This window comes from Anolis carolinensis, unplaced genomic scaffold (assembly GCF_035594765.1).
Source record: "Anolis carolinensis isolate JA03-04 unplaced genomic scaffold, rAnoCar3.1.pri scaffold_10, whole genome shotgun sequence".
NCBI classification, from domain to species: domain Eukaryota; kingdom Metazoa; phylum Chordata; class Lepidosauria; order Squamata; family Dactyloidae; genus Anolis; species Anolis carolinensis.
Genome location: NW_026943821.1, coordinates 1,487,740 through 1,509,456, shown reverse-complemented (window position 1 = coordinate 1,509,456; position 21,717 = coordinate 1,487,740). Strand labels below are relative to the sequence as shown.

General features: G+C 42.2%; 1 protein-coding gene across 1 annotated transcript; it reads right to left on the bottom strand.

The window, feature by feature from the left end:
• Positions 1-1,964: 1,964 nt before the first annotated feature.
• LOC103281275 (uncharacterized) lies at positions 1,965-21,387 on the bottom strand. Its single transcript, XM_062962496.1, has 6 exons — positions 21,242-21,387; positions 15,487-15,788; positions 13,187-13,570; positions 6,064-6,450; positions 3,595-3,706; positions 1,965-2,222 (listed from the first exon to the last, which is right to left on the bottom strand). Exons 1-5 carry the CDS (start codon positions 21,385-21,387, stop codon positions 3,606-3,608), a joined length of 1,320 nt encoding a protein of 439 aa, XP_062818566.1. The 3' UTR covers positions 1,965-2,222; positions 3,595-3,605.
• Positions 21,388-21,717: the final 330 nt, after the last annotated feature.

Below are 21,717 nucleotides of genomic sequence, written 5' to 3'. Positions count from 1 at the left end.
AATAAATAAATAAATAAAATAAAATAAGTAGTAATAAGATAGATACTATAATATAAATAAATGAAATAATGATGATGATATAAAATAATAACATAAATAATATAAAATATAATGATAATGGTGTAAAAATGAAATAAATAATACAATATATAATAATAATAATAATAATAATAATAATAATAATAATAATAATAATAGGGTTTGGCCATCTGCTGCACTTTGCACTGCCAAACTATGTTGTGCAACACCTTTGTTAATTTTTTATCCTTGCTTGCACATTTCCTGGCATTCAGCTGTCATAACTCTTTGCAAAGCTGGAACACTTTCTTCTAGTGTTCGTTCACTAAATTAGCTAATAACCAAAAGCTTCTGCGAAGTTAGGAAACTTTCGGAGAAAGGTTTGAGACAAGAAAGAGGAAAAGGAAAAGGGAAAAGTATGGTTTATAATATAGTTTAAAGTAACTAATTTATAAGTTCTTTATTTCTATAGTAATATAATCTTTTATATATCCAGTCTGTAACAACAAATCGTATCCAACTTGTATAAGAAAGGGATTGTGGTGACGTTTTTGTTTGGTTTCACTTACCTTATGTGTCAAGACTGAGAGTTAAAACTTGAAACTGTAACAGTTTTATAGGAATACTTACGTGAAGTGTTGCCATATTATACATTTATGTTAAGAGTTATACAATTCCAGTTGCATAACAATATAGCTATTGGATACTTAATTTAGAATATACGTTGCTATTTTTGGAACAAATACTTATTTACATTAGTTGTTGGATATACAACAGGGATAGGGTTAGGGTTTATCACCAACTTTATTTAAATCCAGTTCAGACTAGGTACATCACCACAACCTGGTCTTATACAAGTTGGATACGATTTGTTGTTACAGATTTGACATACTATATATACTCGAGTATAAGCCTGCTCCAAGCTCCCATTCAAGGTAGGTTGCAGAAACAATTAAAAAAATTTTTAAAAAAATATATTTAAAAACAATTTTTTGGGGGAAAAAATTAACGAAACATTAAGAGACAATTAGAGAATGGGCTAACAATTGTTCGAATTACATTGCTGGTTGCGCTGTGAGACAATGTCTCGGAATGCGCATCAAAAAGCGAGAACAATCCGAAATAAATCCGATATACGATTCAAAATGATTTTTTGGACATGTCTAATAGACATCTGTGCCTTCAGTTTCACGAGAAAGAGGAAACCCACCCAGTTGGCTTCGTGACTCCGAAACAAACCCGGGGGCCCGTCTACACTGTAGAAATGAACGCAGTTTGACGCCACTTTCGCCGCCATGGCTCAATGCCATGGGATCCTGGGAGATGTAGGTTAGAGAAACATCTGCGTGAAAGACCTAAAACTACAGCTCCTTGGGTTCCATGCATTGAGCAGCACTTCAAGCGGTGTCATACCGCATGAGTTCCGCCATGTAGACACCACGCACCCAAGGTTTCCATTGGCAAAAGCTTGCAAAAGTCTTGCAGAGACTTCCTTGTGCATTGGGAAAGGACTTCCTGCCTCTTTTTCTTCTTCTCTTGAGCAAAGGTCTTTCAAAAGGCACGAATCGAAAGGTGCAAAACGCCGGAATTAATGCAGCATTCGAACGGACATTTCTCATTGCGATGGTAGATCCTGGGAGTTGTAGTTTCGCAAGGACTTTTTCTGCCAGAGACTGCAAACTGCAACTCCCGGTGTTCCATAGCATTGAGGAATGGCAGTTAAAACGGGCTTGAATTGGATCAGTTCTTCAGCCACGGAAATCCTCTGGGAGACCTTGGATGAGTCACACACTCTCAGCCTCAAAGGGAAGGAAATATGTTTGGGTAAATCTGACCAAGAAAGTCCTAAAATAAGTTTGCTTTGGGGTCACTCTAAACCAGAAATGACCCGAAGACACATTCATTATACATCCAAAAACCAAACATTCACAGCTCTGAGCGCTCCGTTTGACCGTGTAATAATTTTATTCCAAACGAGAGAACATACATTGCGAAAAGGGAAAAAAATACAAAGACATATGCAACAGATGATATAGCTTCTAATAGAATTGTTTCTATTCTGGATTGCAATAAAAAAGGGTTTGTGTATTAACACAAAGGACGTATGCAATAAATGTATATTAAAAACGCAGCGTTGGGATCCCAGTTCAAGGAAAATATTGCGGTTTTTCAATCCATTGTGATCCTCTTATCTACCGAAGAAACTGCGGAAAGAGTTGGAGAGAAAGACAAGAAAGGGTTAATACCTCTGGGAGTTGTAGTTTGCCAATCAGATCTCTTTTGTCTAGAAGGACATTGTAAAACCACAACTCCCAGGACTCCATAACATTGAGACATGGCAGTGAAGTGGTCTCAAAGTGCATTTATCCTTAGTAAACCTACAACTCCCAGGATTTCAGTGTAGATGTGTCCTTAGCAAAACTACTATTCCCGGGATCCTGGTGTAGATGTGTCCTTAGTATATCTACAGCTCCCAGGATTCTGATGTAGATGTGCTCTTAGTGAAACTAAAACTCCCAGGATTCCGTTGTAGATGCACCCTTAGTAAAGTTACAATTCCCAGGATTCCGTTGTAGATGCACCCTTAGTAAAGTTACAATTCCCAGGATTCTGGTGCAAATGTGCCCTTAGTAAAACTACAACTCCCATGACTCCAGTGTAGATGTGCCCTTAATAAAACCACATCTCCTAGGATTCTGGTGTAGATGTGCCCTTAGTAAAACTACAACTCCCAGGACTCCAGTATAGATGTGTCCTTAGGAAAACTACAACTCCCATGACTCCAGTATAGATGTGCCCTTAATAAAACCACATCTCCCATGATTCCGGTGCAGATGTGCCCTTAGTAAAACTACAACTCCCAGGATTCTGGTGTAAATGTGCCCTTAGTAAAACTACAACTCCCATGATTCCGGTGCAGATGTGCCCTTAATAAAACTACATATCCCAGGACTCCGGTGTAGATGTACCCTTAGTAAAACTACAACTCCCAGGATTCTGGTGTGACTGTGCCCTTAGTAAAACGACAACTCCCAGGAGTCTGGTATAAATGTGCCCTTAGTAAAAGTACAACTCCCAGGATTCCAGTATAGATGTGTCCTTAGCAAAACGACAACTCCCATGACTCCAGTGTAGATGTGCCCTTAGTAAAACTGTAACTCCCAGGATTCTGGTGTAGAGCTGCTCTTAGCAAAATTAGTTGTTTGAGACTGACACCTATTGGCCATTTCAAGATCTGGCATTTATTCCAGGTTGGGAATTTCCACCTATCCAGAAATGCAAAATCCTCCAAAACCTAAAATCGTTCAATTGAGTATTTGAGAGATTGGCAACTTTGCTTCCCGGTGGTTTTATTCAAAAGCATACTAGTGATAACTGGGGGCTTATTGCGCAGAAAATGCGCAGGTGTTGGTGTTGCATGCCGGAAATGGAGGAAATGGAGTTTTTAGCACAAAAAGGAGTGTGTGCATATTTTGCATAGAAGAAGAGAATGACAAAGCCTTGAAAGGGGGTCCCTAGTCATCTAATAGACACCCCCCACCCACCCAATTTCTTGCCAAAGGAGGTGTCACTCACCATTAAGGATTTCACCAAGCGAAGGACCCAAAGAAGGCTGCGGCCACGATCCAGGCCCCGAAGCTCACGGAGAGCGGCCCACAACTGTGCCCTTTGACGTGTGGGTCTGTTTCTGGGAGAGACAAAAGGGCCAGAGCTGGCATCAAACTCCTGACCACATTGTCGAATGAATGCCGTTTGACGCCACTGGGAGTTATAGTTTCACAAGGTCTTTCGCCTTCTTTGCCAAACTACAACTCCCAATGAGCCATAGCGGTTACAGCGGGGTCCACCTGCATTCATTCTGCTACAATAATAATGCTACAAGTCACTTCTGGTGTGAGAGAATTGGCCGTCTAAAGCCAAGACTTTGGTTCAGTCATTAGCTGTGCTCTGCCCTCAGGGTGTTGGTTCCCATCTACTGTTTTGATTTTAGAATTTTTTAATACTGGTAGCCAGATTTTGTTCATTTTCATGGTTTCTTCCTTTCTGTTGAAGTTGTCCACATGCTTGTGGATTTCAATGGCTTTTTTGTGTAGTCTGAAATGATAGTTGTTGGCTACCAGAATTAAAAAATTCTAAAGTCAAAACAGTAGATGGGAACCAACACTCTGAGGGCAGAGCACAGCTAATGACTGAACAAAGCATGCCCCCGGCAAGAGACAAAACCTTTCCAATGCTAATTAGGGTGATTAACTGAAACATTAATTCTGGCTTCCCAGTGACAAAGGACTCTTGCCACACCCTGGACTCTCCACAGATATATATTCTTTCCTTTCCTTACTTAGTTTCTCCATACCTCACAACCTCTGAAGATGCCTGCCATAGATGTGGGTGAAACGTCAGGAGAGAATACTTCTGGAACATGGCCACACAGTCCGAAAGACATACAACAACCCAATAAACAATATTTTTTAAAAAAAAAAGAAAAAAGAAAACCACAGAAGTGGCTGCGGCTCCCGTGCCCTCCCACCGCCCCTCCAAAGCCGTGATGGGGGGGGGGTGGGGGTGGGGGGAGAGCGAAGGAGCACTTGGTTTGAGGGGGTGCCAAAAATACTCCTTGCTTACACTTGAAAATTACCTAGGGCTGGCCCTGACTCTGCGTCACTGAAAACAGAATAAAAGAAATGCTTTAAAAAGTATTCAGAGGATTGCGCCTTCCGCAATTGCGTAGTTCGCGTGTAGCTTGAGCCGCCCCTGCGCAGAGTATATTGCAGAGCAATACAGAGGAAAAAAGTGGGCACCAACAGAGAATATAACGGCATTGGATACACAAACAAAAACGGAGGAGCTCAAGGGCAAGTTCTGAAGCTGATATCTAATTGCTCTTATATTATCTTAAACTCTCAATTTTTAATTGAAGACTGTTGCCCTTGAACTCCTTGCTTTTACTAAAGACTGTTCATGTGTAGCTAATGCAGTTTTAAAGATTTTATCGGCAACTGTTTGGAAAACACCTAAGAAGAGGATCACACTGCTGAATCTCTGCTTGCCTCAAACTGTTTTCTTCCCGGCTGGCTGGAAGGCTTGCAGTGCTCCAGGTATCCAAAGATTTTTTATATTTTTTTCCTCTTATTTTTTTTTCTTATCTGGTCTCCTTTTGTTTGCTGGCTGCGACCCTGGAGTACATACTAGGAAGCAGAGAGCCCTCTACTACAAACAAAAACAAAGTACAGTAGAGTCTCACTTATCCAACACTCGCTTATCCAACGTTCTGGATTATCCAACACAATTTTTGTAGTCAATGATTTCAAAACATCGTGATATTTTGGTGCTAAATTCGTAAATACAGTAAATACTACATAGCATTACTGCGTATTGAACTACTTTTTCTGTCAAATTTGTTGTATGACATGATGTTTTGGTGCTTAATTTGTAAAATCATAACCTAATTTGATGTTTAATAAGCTTTTCCTTAATCCCTCCTTATTATCCAACATATTTGCTTATCCAACGTTCTGCCGGCCCGTTTACGTTGGATAAGTGAGACTCTACTGTATCATGATATAAGTAGATCAAGTCGCATTCGTCCGACCACGTGGCTGCCTCCCATGACCTCCCGCTACTGTGTTTCACTGAAAATAAGACAGTGTCTTATATTAATTTTTGCTCCCAAAGATGTGCTGGGTTTTATTTTCAGGGGATGTCTTATTTTTCCATAAATTATTTTTCCAGAATTCACATTTATTGTAGAACAAAAATGAACATTTATTATATCCTGTACAGTAGTTGGCATCACAAACCAGCATAACCAGACAAACTGAATCCTATCAAGAATTTCTTGTTACTACCGTTATTTCCATGTACAATTGGTATGTACATTTACCAATCCTGCATGCTCTGGTGTTCTGTTCATTGGGCATGCTTCCAAACAAATCTTTGCTAGGTCTTACTTTCAGGGGGGAGGCCTTATATTTAGCAATTCAGCAAAACTTCTACTAGGTCTTATTTTTCGGGGATGTCTTATTTTCAGGGAAATAGGGTACTTACTGGACTGGTCATTGACTTCCAAAAGCACTTGTCCCCGGTAGATCTGGGAAGGCTCCTCGGCGTCTTGCTGGCCGGTCCCGGTGCCCGGTCGGTGCTGTTGCTGCGGCGGGGCTTCCACTTGGATGCTGTACTGCCCGGCGTCCGACTCCTTGACTTGCGAGATGAAGAGGGAGCAGTCGGCACCCACCGACATCCCCTGCTGTTGCTGAGTCTGCTGCTGCCCCGATACGTAGGTCAGGAGGGATTCGTTGCGCCCCAGACGGGTTTGCCGGTGCCATTTGCAGAAATGAAACCTCTTGGGGATTCCTATGGGGAGCAAGGTGACGTTCTGGCCCGAACTGGGATACCGCGGCCTGAGCTCCACCGTGATGGGATTTTGGGTTGACCCTGCAAAATAGAAGTCGAGACCAGGCCGGTTATTGTTTTGGACCTTGGAGAGCGGAAGAGCCCAAGTTTGGAAGAAGAGGCGGCCATCTATGAATTTTTGTGCATTTGTGCCTCGTAGTCTTTAATGGAGGCGTCACCATCAGGAATGGCGTTTGCTTGATTTAAACTCGTCCTTCTCCTATACCGTTTGAATAAAGCCAGGTGAATTCTACTTGGATGTCAGGGACAAAAAGCTATTATATTTTCTACTAGTTGTGCCCGGCTACACATTGCTGTGGCGAAGTCTGGTGGTCTGGGAAATAAAGTATTGAGGAATTGGTGGTAGTTAAGGTCAAGGGTCAAGGTTTTCCCCTGACATTAAGTCCATTGAGTCTACACTGCCATATAATCCAGTTAAAATCAGATAATCTGTATTTTAAAGGCAGTGTCCCCTGGGCTGAGTGGGTTGCTAGGAGAACAAGTAGGCAGAGCTTAGCCTTCTAACTGGCAGCAATTGGATAAAAACAATTATTCCTCTCCCTCTAATTAGGACTTTATTTTTCTTTTCTTTTTGTTGTATCAACCTAGAGGCGTGGATGATGGGTTGTGTTGTCAAATTTCGAGGTTGGGGGGCCTATAGTTTTGTTGTTTTGTGGGTCGCCGTGATGCCATCACTCATTTATATATATAGATTTTCAGAAGGTGTTCTTTTAATATCCGTAAGGTGGGAGGAATGAGCATTCAAATCCCTATGCTCCTCTTTCAAGGCAGCGCTCTTGCCCAGAGAGTCCTCCCTTTATCCTGGATTCAAGTCTTGGGGCCTTAGAGATTTGGCTACCCTGAAACTACAGTAGAGTCTCACTTATCCAACGTAAACGGGCCGGGAATTGGAGGGGAATTTGGGAGTAGTAGGTATTGGGATTTATAGTTCACCTGCAACGAATGAGCACTCCAATGATGGACCAGGACCAAATTTGGCACACAAAGCCCCCACAAACAACATATTGGACAAGTTTGGGGAAAAGGGAGTTATAGTTCACCTGCATCCACTGACAATGGACCGAGACCAAATTTCACACAGAGAAGCCTCATGATCAACTGAACATACTGCAGGGGTTTGTGGGAATGGGCCTTGAATCTGGGAGTTGTAGTTTACCCGCATCCAAAGAGCACTGAACCCAGCCAACAACAGATCTGAACCACACTTGGTACACAGACCCACAATAGCCAACTTTGAATACTGGCAGGTTTGGGGAGGATTGACCCATGATTCTGGGAATTGTAGTTTACCCACTCCAAACTGAGAATACCTAACATTCAAAGACAAACAGTGCCTTTCTCAAATGAACCGGACACCGCCAGGTCCCCAAGCTAGTATATGTATATAGATACTCTCTTTCAAGGCAGCACTTTCCCCCTGAGATTCCTCCCTTTATCTTGGATTCAGACCCCGAGAGATTTGGCTACCCAATACACAAAACTTTATATTATATATGTATACTTATACAGTATATAGACATTGTTACTGGAGACATGCAAATAGAACAAGGCTTGGTAGGTTTCCCTTCAATGCCAAGTATCATGGCTTGATTCTCTTTCAAGGCAGCCCTCTTGCCCTGAGATTCCTTCCTTTATCCCGGATTCAGGTCCTGAGAGATTTGGCTATCCGACACAAACAACTTCTATATATATAAAAGGGTAATGAAATTTCGGCCTAGGACAAAACAACAAAACTACACATCCCAGAAACACTAAACTTGGCAGCACAACCCCTCATCCATGCCTCTATGTTCATACAACAAAAAGAAAAGAAAAATAAAGTCCTCATTAGAGGGAGAGGAATAATTGTTTTTATCCAATTGCTGCCAGTTAGAAGGCTAAGCTCCGCCCACTTGGTCTCCTAGCAACTCACTCAGCCCAGGGGACAGGCAGAGTTAGGCCTCACTTAGGCCTCTTCCACGCTGCCTATAAGATACAGATTATCTGATTTGAACTGGATTATATGGCAGTGTAGACTCCAGGCCCTTCCACACAGCTATATAATCCATTTATAATCTTATATTATCTGCTTTGAACTGGATTGAGTCCACACCAGGGGTCCCCAAACTAAGGCCCGGGGGCCGGATGCGGCCCTCCAAGGTTATTTACCTGGCCCCCGCCCTCATTTATAATATAATATTTTTATATCAGTTTTAATAATATAATATATTGTATATACATATGGGGAGCCCCGGTGGCGAAGTGTGTTAAAGCACTGAGCTGCTGAACTTGCGGACCAAAAGGTCCCGCGTTCAAATCTCGGGAGCGGAATGAGCGATCACTGTTAGCCCCAGCTCCTGCCAACCTAGCAGTTCGAAAACATGCAAATGTGAGTATATCAATAGGTACTGCTCCGGCGGGAAGGTAACAGTGCTCCATGCAGTCATGTTAGTGGCCACATGACCTTGGAGGTGTCTGTGGACAATGCTGGCTCTTCGGCTTAGAAATGGAGATGAGCACCAACCCCCAGAGTGTGAGTAGATCAATAGGTACTGCTCCGGCGGGAAGGTAACAGTGCTCCATGCAGTCATGTTAGTGGCCACATGACCTTGGAGGTGTCTATGGACAACACCGGCTCTTTGGCTTAGAAATGGAGATGAGCACCAACCCCCAGAGTCAGACATGACTAGACTTAACAGCAGGGGAAAACCTTTACCTTTTACTATATACATATGATATTGATAATAATATTATCATTTTATACAATATAATATTAATAATAATACCATATAATAATATTAATTATATGTTACAGTAGAGTCTCACTAATCCAAGCCTCTGGATAATCCAAGCCATTTTTGTAGTCAATATTTTCAATATATCGTGATATTTTGGTGCTAAATTCATAAATACAGTAATTACAACATAACATTACTGTGTATTGAACTACTTTTTCTGTCAAATTATTGTAAAACATGATGATTTGGTGCTTAACTTGTAAAATCATAACCTAATTTGATGTTTAATAGGCTTTTCCTTAATTTCTCCTTATTATCCAAGATATTCGCTTATCCAAGCTTCTGCCGGCCTGTTTAGCTTGGATAAGTGAGACTCTACTGTATATATTACATATAATATTACAGTATATTGGTATAGTTCAATATAGTAATATATAATGCTAATATTGTGCTATGCTAATAATATAATATATTGTATGTACATACAGCTGCTCTGAGTTCCCTTTGGGGTGAGAAGGGTGGGATATAAATGTAGTAAATGAATAAATAAATAATTTTGGACTTAGGGTCGCCCAAAGTCTGAAATGACTTGAAGACACACAACAACAACAACAACCCTGATTAACCTGACGATCTCATTGGCCAGAAGCAGGCCCACACTTCCTATTGAAATCCTAATAGGTTTATGTTGGTTAAAATTATTTTCATTTTTAAATACTGTATTGGTATTTCATTGTTCTTGTTGTTGTTTTGCACTACAAATAAGACATGTGCAGTGTGCATAGGAATTTGTTCGGTTTTTTTTTTTCAAATGATAATTTGGCCCCTCAACAGTCTGAAGCAGGGGTCCTCAAACTTTTTAAGTGGAGGGCCAATTCACAGTCCCTCAGAATGTTAGGGGGCCGGACTAGGATGAAATAGTCCAAAATTAAGATTGTTGTTGTTGTGTGCCTTCAGGTCATTTCAGACTTAGGTCAACCTGAAGTCTAAAGTTTAGGACAGAGGCCAGGTCAATGACCTTGGAGGGCCTTAGTTTGGGGAGCCCTGATCTAGACGATCTCCTAAGACCATAGGTAAGCAAAGAGACCTCCGAAGACCATCTAGACGATCTCATAAAACCATAGGTAAGGAAAGGGACCCTCAAAGGCCATCTAGACAGTCTCATATGACCATAGGTAAGGAATATGATCTCCAAAAGCCATCTAGATGGTCTCATAAGGCCATAGCTAAGCAAAGAGACCTTCAAAGACCATCTAGACGATCTCATAGGACCATACGTAAGGAATATGATCTCCAAAAGCCATCTAGATGGTCTCATAAGACGTAGCTAAGCAAAGAGACCTTCAAAGACCATCTAGATGATCTCATAGGACCATACGTAAGGAATATGATCTCCAAAAGCCATCTAGATGGTCTCATAAGACGTAGCTAAGCAAAGAGACCTTCAAAGACCATCTAGACGATCTCATAGGACCATACGTAAGGAATATGATCTCCAAAAGCCATCTAGATGGTCTCATAAGACGTAGCTAAGCAAAGAGACCTTCAAAGACCATCTAGACGATCTCATAGGACCATACGTAAGGAATATGATCTCCAAAAGCCATCTAGATGGTCTCATAAGACCATAGGTAAGGAAAGGGACCCTCAAAGACCATCTAGATCAGGGGTCCTCAAACTTTTTAAGCCGAGGGCTGGTCCACAATCCTTCAGACTGTTGAGGGGCCGAATTATCATTTGAAAAAAAACCAAAACAAATTCCTATGCATACTGCACATGTCTTATTTGTAGTGCAACAACAACAACAACGAAAAAACAACACAATATTTAAAAATGAAAACAATTTTAACCAACATCAACCTATCAGGATTTCAATGGAAAGTGTGGGCCTGCTACTGGCCAATGAGATAGTCAAGTTAATTAGGATTGTTGTTGTTGTGTGCCTTCAAGTCATTTCAGACTTTGGCCGAGCCCAAGTCTAAAATTAATTATTTATTTACTGCATTTATTTACTACATTTATATCCCGCCCTTCTCACCCCGAAGGGGACTCAGAGCAGCTGTATGTACATACAATAAATATATTACAGTAGAGTCTCACTTATCCAACATAAACGGGCCGGCAGAATGTTGGATAAGCGAATATGTTGGATAATAAGGAGAGATTAAGAAAAAGCCTATTAAACATTAAAATAGGTTATGATTTTACAAATTAAGCACCAAAATATCATGTTCTACAACAAATTTGACAGAAAAAGTAGTTCAATACGCAGTAATGTTATGTTGTAATTACTGTATTTACAAAATTAGCACCAAAATATCATGTTATATTGAAAACATTGACTACAAAAATGCGTTGGATAATCCAGAACGTTGGATAAGCGAGTGTTGGATAAGTGAGACTCTACTGTATATTATTAGCATAACACAATATTAGCATTATATATTACTACTAGCTGTGCCCGGCCACGCGTTGCTGTGGCAAAGTGGTGGTGGTATTGGTTAAAAATTGTTGTGTAGTTTTTATTTGACGTTATTTGCATTTTTTATTAATTTTATTGTAAGTTATATTTTTATTTATTATATTTTATTATTTTCTTGTATTATTTTTAGTTATTTTCTGTTATTATAGTATTTTATTGTATCAATTTTTAGTGTTTTTTATTATTTTTTATTGGGTTGCTTGGAGACCAAGTTGGAGGAGCTTAGCCTTCTAACTGGCAGCAATTGGATAAAAGCAATTATTCCTCTCCCTCTAATTAGGACTTTATTTTTCTTTTCTTTTTGTTGTATCAACCTAGAGGCATGGATGAGGGGTTGTGATGTCAATTTTCGAGGTTGTGGGGTGTTTACTTTTGTTGTTTTGTCCGCTGCCGTGATGCCATCACTCTTTTATATATATAGATATTGAACTATACCACTATACTATTATATAATATGTAATATATAACATATAATTAATATTATTATATGGTATTACTATTAGTATTATATTGTATAACATAATATTATTATCAATATTATATGTATATACAATATATTATATTATTAAAACTGATATAAAAATATTATATTATAAAACTGAGGGCGGGGGCCAGGTAAATGACCTTGGAGGGCCGCATCCGGCCCCCGGGCCTTAGTTTGGGGACCCCTGGTCTGAAGGATTGTGGACCGGCCCTCGGCTTAAAAAGTTTGAGGACCCCTGTTCTACAGAATGATCTATATCTCTCCTTTGGGAGAGATAAAGTGGGGCAACAACAACAACAGTAATAATGCTCCAGTTTGACTCAATGCAATTGAATCATTGTAGTTTAGTGAGACATCAGCCCTGCTTGTCAGAGAAGGGGAAAGACCTTGTAAAACTACAACTTCCAGGATTGCCTAACATAAAGCCATGGTGGTTCAATTGGCATTCATTCTAGATGCATCTTTAGTCTGCAAGACGATAGCAGTTCACAACAAACCTAGGCCTTGAAGACAGGCAATGCTCCATTTAGCTTCGGAAAAGTTATTTAATTGGACTCTGGGGAGGATCCCCGGGAGACACTAGCAACCAATGGTTAATATTAATTAAAACTCAACTCGTGAGCTTTTTTCCTTCCTGTAATCATTTCATATCCACTGCTATTTTCTGCTTATATGGATAACTAGCTGTGCCCGGCCATGCGTTGCTGTGGCGAAATATGGTGGTATGGGAAAAAAGTATTGAGAAATTGGTGGTAGTTAAGGTAAAGGTTTTCCCCTGACATTAAGTCCATTATAAATGGGTTATATAGCTGTGTGGAAGGGCCTTTCTGGAATTCCCAATTTCCCTGCTTTCAGAGTGTTGGTCTTTATTTACTGTCTTGGTTTTAGAGATTATATTGTCCTGTATTATAACACAGTAATTATTAGCCAGGTAAATGACCTTGGAGGGCCTTAGTTTGGGGACCCCTGGTCTGAAGGATTGTGGACCGGCCCTCTGCTTAAAAAGTTTGAGGACCCCTGGTCTAGACGATCTCATAAGACTGGATTCAGAGATCTGGCCGCTCTAGTACTAACCTTTGCTGGAGATCTGCAGATAGAAAAAGGCTTCGTAGATTTCCTCTTGTCCCGGGGTATCCTGCCTCAAATTGCTGCTTAGGGTCACGGAGTAGTTTCCCTCGTCCGAGGCATCCAGATTCGTGATTCGGAGAGAGCAATCCGACCGGAGAGTGTGTCTCCTACCAGAGGCCTGGCTTTCAGTCGGGGAAGGGCTGAAGGAGAAGATGCTTTTCCTTCCCGTCCGGCCCTCTTGGATCCATTGACATCTCTCAATTGGAGACGGCCCGCCTTGCAGGGAGAGCGTGACATCCTGACCCAGTTGGGGTCGGTGGGGCTCACTGGACACCAACAGGTTACGCTGTTGGGCTGTGGCCAGCTGCAAAAAGCAGCCCAGGATTAAGCCTGCAAAGAGGAAAGGCAAGAAAGAAAAAGGAGGACAAGATCATTGGGTTTCTCAGGGATGATCTTTTTATTGGATAACTGTGTTGTCGAAGGCTTTCATGGCCAGGATCACAGGGTTGTTGTGTGTCTTTCGGGCTGTGTGGCCATGTTCCAGAAGCATTCTCTCCATAGATGTGGGCGAAACGTCAGGAGAGAATGCTTCTGGAACATGGCCACACAGCCCGAAAGACACACAACAACCCTATTGGATAACTGTTTTATTGCTGTGTTTTGATATTTGATTGTTTTATCGGGCAAGGCCCCATGTAAGCCGCCCCGAGTCCCTTCGGGGAGATGGGGCGGGGTATAAAAATAAGGTTATTATTATTATTTTATTATGACACAGCAAACAAGATAGATATGCTGGATTTCATATCACAAAATCACAAGTTGAACACTTCCCAAGTGTGTAGGACTGTGTGATGTATTATTATTATTATTATTATTATTATTATTATTATTATTATTATTATTATTTTATTATTATTATTTTATTATGACACAGCAAACAAGATAGATATGCTGGATTTCGCATCACAAAATCACAAGTCGAACACTTCCCAAGTGTCTAGGACTATGTGATGTATTATTATTATTATTATTATTATTATTATTTTATTATTTTATTATTTTATCATGACACAGCAAACAAGATAGATATGCTAGATTTCATATCACAAAATCACAAGTCAAATACTTCCCAAGTGTCTAGGACTGTGTGATGTATTATTATTATTATTATTATTATTATTATTATTATTATTATTATTATTACACAGCAAACAAGATAGATATGCTGGATTTCGCATCACAAAATCACAAGTCGAACACTTCCCAAGTGTGTAGGACTGTGTGATGTATTATTATTATTATTATTATTATTATTATTATTATTATTATTATTTTATGACACAGCAAACAAGATAGATATGCTGGATTTCGCATCACAAAATCACAAGTTGAACACTTCCCAAGTGTCTAGGACTGGAATGTATTATTATTATTATTATTATTATTATTATTATTATTATTATTATTATTATTATTATTATTATTATTATGACACAGCAAACAAGATAGACATGCTGGACTTCATATCACAAAATCCCAAGTCGAACACTTCCCAAGTGCCTAGGACTGTGTGATGTATTTTCGGATGATGCTGCAGATCCCAGTCAGGTGGCCTTTTGCAGCTGGCAGATCGTAATTTTGTCAATTTTGGCACGGCACCCAGTGTGCCCATCACCACCGGGACCACCTGCACTGGTTTCTGCCAGAGTCTTTGAAGTTCATTCTTGAGGTCCTGAGAGCGGCTGAGTTTTTCCTGTTGTTTTTCGTCAATGCGACTGTCACCTGGGATGGCAACATCAACGATCCAAACCTTTTTCTTTTCCACAACTGTGATGTCTGGTGTGTTGTGTTCCAGAACTTTGTCAGTCTGGATTCGGAAGTCCCGCAGTATTTTTGTGTGCTCATTTTCCAAGACTTTTGCAGGTTTGTGATCCCACCAGTTCTTTGCTGCTGGGAGGTGGGACTTGAGGCATAAGTTCCAATGAAGAATTATTATTATTATTATTATTATTATTATTATTATTATTATTATTATTATTATTATGGAAGTTACAATTTTGCAAGCCTTTTCTGCCAAAGAATACTGGGTGCCACACCAAACTACAACTCCCATAGCCCAGCATGGAGTCTTGGCAGCTCAAGTGGCATCAAATTGGATTAATTCGACAGTGTAGATGCCTCCTCAGACTGTTTTGATTGGCTGGGTTTCTCGTTTCTTTTGCCTGTCCCCTTTTCTTTGGATGCAATTGATAAAGAACCAATTTTGCACCCAGTAAAGGTGAATAGTTGCTCTTTTCCCAACTGACCTGACAGAAGCATTGCTTTCGGGGGTCCGGTTGGATTGTGGTTGTTGGCGGGACCCTCTTCTTTTTCCTCTTCTTCTTCTCCCGTTGTGTCTGGTTGTGCCAAGCATCCCTCGCTCTTGCGTTTCTCCTTTTTGTTCTCCAAACGAAAGGGAGGAAGGAAGGACGCTTGCACAACCGGTGATGCATCTGTGGTCAGAACACCGTTGCACGGGGTAAGGGTTGTCGTCTCCGGACCTTTGCGTGACAAAGGATGAGTCCAAATGGTGACCAAGAAGGTCCAACCCAGTTCTGCTTTTATTTCTCTGGGTCAGAGGTAGCTTGAGGATGGAAAAGTCCCTTGAAAAAGAAATAAAGGGACCTCAGTTTATTATAACACGACATAACAAAAAAAATTGTGTGTTTTCCGGGCATTCCGGGCATCCTCAGAGGTTGTGAGGTATGGCCATGTTCCAGAAGCATTCTCTCCTGACATTTTGCACACATCTATGGCAGGCATCCTCAGAGGTTGTGAGGTATGGCCATGTTCCAGAAGCATTCTCTCCTGACGTTTTGCACACATCTATGGCAGGCATCCTCAGAGGTTGTGAGGTATGGCCATGTTCCTGAAGCATTCTCTCCTGACGTTTCGCCCACATCTATGGCAGGCAACATCAGAGGTTGTGAGATATGGCCATGTTCCTGAAGCATTCTCTCCTGACGTTTCACCCACATCTATGGCAGGCATCCCCAGAGGTTGTGAGGTATGACCATGTTCCTGAAGCATTCTCTCCTGACGTTTTGCACACATCTATGGCAGGCATCCTCAGAGGTTGTGACGTATGGCCATGTTCCAGAAGCATTCTCTCCTGACGTTTCACCCACATCTATGGCAGGCAACCTCAGAGGTTGTGAGGTATGGCCATGTTCCAGAAGCATTCTCTCCTGACGTTTTGCACACATCTATGGCAGGCATCCTCAGAGGTTGTGAGGTATGGCCATGTTCCTGAAGCATTCTCTCCTGACGTTTCGCCCACATCTATGGCAGGCAACATCAGAGGTTGTGAGGTATGGCCATGTTCCTGAAGCATTCTCTCCTGACGTTTTGCACACATCTATGGCAGGCATCCTCAGAGGTTGTGAGGTATGGCCATGTTCCTGAAGCATTCTCTCCTGACGTTTCGCCCACATCTATGGCAGGCAACATCAGAGGTTGTGAGGTATGGCCATGTTCCTGAAGCATTCTCTCCTGACGTTTCACCCACATCTATGGCAGGCATCCCCAGAGGTTGTGAGGTATGACCATGTTCCTGAAGCATTCTCTCCTGACGTTTTGCACACATCTATGGCAGGCATCCTCAGAGGTTGTGAGGTATGGCCATGTTCCAGAAGCATTCTCTCCTGACGTTTTGCACACATCTATGGCAGGCATCCTCAGAGGTTGTGAGGTATGGCCATGTTCCTGAAGCATTCTCTCCTGACGTTTCGCCCACATCTATGGCAGGCAACATCAGAGGTTGTGAGGTATGGCCATGTTCCTGAAGCATTCTCTCCTGACGTTTCACCCACATCTATGGCAGGCATCCCCAGAGGTTGTGAGGTATGACCATGTTCCTGAAGCATTCTCTCCTGACGTTTTGCACACATCTATGGCAGGCATCCTCAGAGGTTGTGAGGTATGGCCATGTTCCAGAAGCATTCTCTCCTGACGTTTCACCCACATCTATGGCAGGCAACCTCAGAGGTTGTGAGGTATGGCCATGTTCCTGAAGCATTCTCTCCTGACGTTTCGCCCACATCTATGGCAGGCAACCTCAGAGGTTGTGAGGTATGGCCATGTTCCTGAAGCATTCTCTCCTGACGTTTCGCCCACATCTATGGCAGGCATCCTCAGAGGTTGTGAGGTATGGCCATGTTCCTGAAGCATTCTCTCCTGACGTTTCACCCACATCTATGGCAGGCATCCCCAGAGGTTGTGAGGTATGGAGAAATGCAGCAAGGAAGGTTTATATATATCTCTGTGGAAAGTCCAGGGTGAGAGAAGAACTCTTTGTCACTTGGAGGCCAGTGTGAATGTTGTAGTTAATCACCTTAATTAGCATTGAATAGCTTCACCCCAGCTTCGGCCCACTTAGCAGATTGAAAACATGTAAATGTGAGTAGATCAATAGGTACTGCTCCGTCGGGAAGGTAATTATAATGTAATAATAAATAGAGTAAAATAATAAATGCAACCTTTTTTTGACCAGGGACCACACTCCAACATGGGTACCAAACGGGTTACAAATCAGTTTTTGGAAACAAGGGGAAGGCAGATAGAGATACAGTAGAGTCTCACTTATCCAACATAAACGGGCCGGCAGAACGTTGGATAAGCGAATATGTTGGATAATAAGGAGGGATTAAGGAAAAGCCTATTACACATCAAATTAGGTTATGATTTTACAAATTAAGCACCAAAACATCATGTTAGACAACAAATTTCACAGAAAAAGTAGTTCAATACGCAGTAATGCTCTGTAGTAATTACTGTATTTACGAATTTAGCACCAAAATATCATGATGTAGTGAAAACATTGACTACAAAAATGCGTTGGATAATCCAGAATGTTTGATAAGCAAGTGTTGGATAAGTGAGACTCTACTGTATTATCCGTAGTAGGAACGGTGAGGCCGTGGACCATATTTTAGTTTCCAACAGACCTCACAACCTCTGAGGATGCCTGCCATAGAGGTGGGTGAAACATCAGGAGAGAATGCCTCTGGAACATGGCCATACAGCCCAGAAAACTCACAGCAACCCATATTTTAGTTCTTGTGGAGCACTGCTGGTCCACAGACCACAGGTTGGGAATCATTGATCTCCACCATCAAATTAATTCAGTTTGGCACCATTCCATAGCTCAATGTGATTGAATAATTGTTGTTGTTTAATAAATTCTTTAGCCTTCTCTGCCAAAGGGTGCTGGGGCCTCGCCAACTACAACTCCCAGGATCTGATTGCATTGCCCAGCAGGGCCGGCCCAAGGTAATTTTCAAGTATAGGCGAACAGAATTTTGGCAACCCCCCCCCCCCAACCAATCACTGAAAAATAAAAGCGTTGGAGAAGCGAAAATGCTGGATAATAAGGAGGGATTAAGGAAAAGCCTAAATAAAGAACAACACTCTGAAAACAGGGGAAATCCAGACAGGAAACAATCAGGGCCAGCTAACACCTCCCAACCAAGGATGGCCCCAGGTAGCAACAGCCAGGCTTTGCAGCTGCAAGGCACCTCAATGCTAATCAAGCTGGAAAACAGCAACATTCGCACTTGCTTCAAACAGAAAAGAGTTCTTTCTCCCACCCTGGACATTATTCCACAGATATATAAACCCCACTTACCTAGCTTCAAATAGACCTCAGAACCCCTGAGGATGCCTGCCATAGATGTGGGTGAAACATCAGAAGAGAATGCTTCTGGAACATGGCCAGGCAGCCCAGAGGCCTGGCCACAAAGAAGGGGCGAGAAGGAAAGCATTCGCTACAGAATTGCACCACAGGCAACTGCCTAGTTTGCCTCACGGTTGAACCGCCCCTGTTGCCCAGTTAAAGTGGTATCAAACGGCATTAATTTGTTGGCCTTCCCTACCTAGGCTCTCAAACTTTGACCCCCTAGATGTTTAGGACTTTGTGTCCCAGAATCCTTGACCATTGGTCGTGGTCACTGGGACTTGAAGCCACCACATCTGCTGGACCAAAACATGGGGCAACTTGCCAAATTAGAGATCCCAGGATCCCATTGAATGGAACCAGTTAAAGCAGGATCAAAGTGTCATCGCTGTGTAATGCAAATTTACAGTGAGTCGCACAAAAAACAAACGTGGGAGGACACGTTATTTAAATTCCTATAAGCGTGTCTAAATCCGCACCTACATCTGTCAGCATGCGCAAATGCCATGCAAATGGGCGACTTCTGTTTTCCTATTGCCATTTATTATTACTATTATTATTATTATTATTATGACACAGCAAACAAGATAGATATGCTGGATTTCATATCTATTATTATTATTATTATTATTATTATTATTATTATTATTATTTTCAGGGAATGTTTCCCCTTTGGGAGCCACGCAGAGCCACTTTTGAGGCTCCCACGCTCCTAGACACAGCCAGGTGTGGGGTCCATCCATATACAGATGCTCAAGTTGCCACCTGAGCCTTTTCCTCCTGATCATTTGGCAACCGTTCTTCCCCAACGAAGAGCGCTTTGTCATTGGATGTGCAATGTTTTCTGCTCCTGCGCCTTTTCCTCTTGCGGCAATCTTTATTTTCTAATAAAAGGCCATTTTGCCACATGGAGCGCAACGTTTTCTGCTCATGCGCCTTTTCCTCCTGATCATTTGGCAACCTCAATCTCCCACAAGCAGCCCATTGCCATGGCGCATGCTATGTTTTCCAGACCAGTTGCATTGTTGCTCATGTGCCTTTTCCTCCTGATCATTTGGCAACCTTTATGCTCTAAAAGAGAGCCCTTTGATGCACGTCATACAATGCTTTCTGCTTTTGTGCCTTTTCTTCCTGATCATTTGGCAACCTTTACTCTCCTATAAGCAGCCCATTGCCATGGCGCATGCTATGTTTTCCAGACCAGTTGCATTGCTGCTCATGTGCCTTTTCCTCCGGATCATTTGGCAACCTTTATTCTCCAAAAGAGAGCCCTTTGGTGCACATCATACAATGCTTTCTGCTTTTGTGCCTTTTCCTCCTGATCATTTGGCAACCTTTACTCTCCTATAAGCAGCCCATTGCCATGGAATACACTATGTTTTCCAGACCAGTTGCATTGCTGCTCATGAGCCTTTTCCTCCGGATCATTTGGCAACCTTTACTCTCCTATAAGCAGCCTATTGCCATGGCGCATGCTATGTTTTCCAGACCAGTTGCATTGCTGCTCATGTGCCTTTTCCTCCGGATCATTTGGCAACCTTTATTCTCCAAAAGAGAGCCCTTTGGTGCATGCCATACAATGCTTTCTGCTCATGTGCCTTTTCCTCCTGATCATTTGGCAACCTTTATGCTCCAAAAGAGAGCCCTTTGATGCACGTCATACAATGCTTTCTGCTCATGCGCCTTTTCCTCCGGATCATTTGGCAACCTTTACTCTCCTATAAGCAGCCCATTGCCATGGAATACACTATGTTTTCCAGACCAGTTGCATAGCTGCTCATGTGCCTTTTCCTCCTGATCATTTGGCAACCTTTACTCTCCTATAAGCAGCCCATTGCCATGGAATACACTATGTTTTCCAGACCAGTTGCATAGCTGCTCATGTGCCTTTTCCTCCTGATCATTTGGCAACCTTTACTCTCCTATAAGCAGCCCATTGCCATGGAATACACTATGTTTTCCAGACCAGTTGCATAGCTGCTCATGTGCCTTTTCCTCCTGATCATTTGGCAACCTTTACTCTCCTATAAGCAGCCCATTGCCATGGAATACACTATGTTTTCCAGACCAGTTGCATAGCTGCTCATGTGCCTTTTCCTCCTGATCATTTGGCAACCTTTACTCTCCTATAAGCAGCCCATTGCCATGGAATACACTATGTTTTCCAGACCAGTTGCATAGCTGCTCATGTGCCTTTTCCTCCTGATCATTTGGCAACCTTTACTCTCCTATAAGCAGCCCATTGCCATGGAATACACTATGTTTTCCAGACCAGTTGCATAGCTGCTCATGTGCCTTTTCCTCTGGATCATGTGGCAACCTTCATTCCCCAGAGCAGGGCCCATTGCCGCACGGTGTGCAATGTTTTCCAGACCGGCTGTGTCGCAGCATCGATGTGGTCGCTTGCTCCATTTCCAACGGCTGGAGAAATGAACCCAGCAACTGGCTCTTTCCCAACGTTTGCCAGGAAGCCGGTAGCCACAGGTTGCCACATGGGCAGAACGTGAAGCAGGTTTTGCAACTGAACAAAGCAAACCTGGGTTGTGTTGTGTTTTGCGCATTGAGACGGGAAGCAGCATCATGGGCGATGGGTTACTCACTCGCGACACTTTCTGCAAAAAAGGATTCCGGGGATATGATTCAGGCTCCTTTGCCCTCAGACACCTCTCTGGGGTTTCGAAGGGAATGTCTAAACTGTGGGATGAACGCAGGTTGATATGACTCCATGCTATGGAATCCCTGGAGTTGTCGTTTTATAAGATCTCTCGCCTTCTCTGCCCAAGAGTGCTAAACTATTGATGCCGAGCTAGAATTTGGAGGGCCG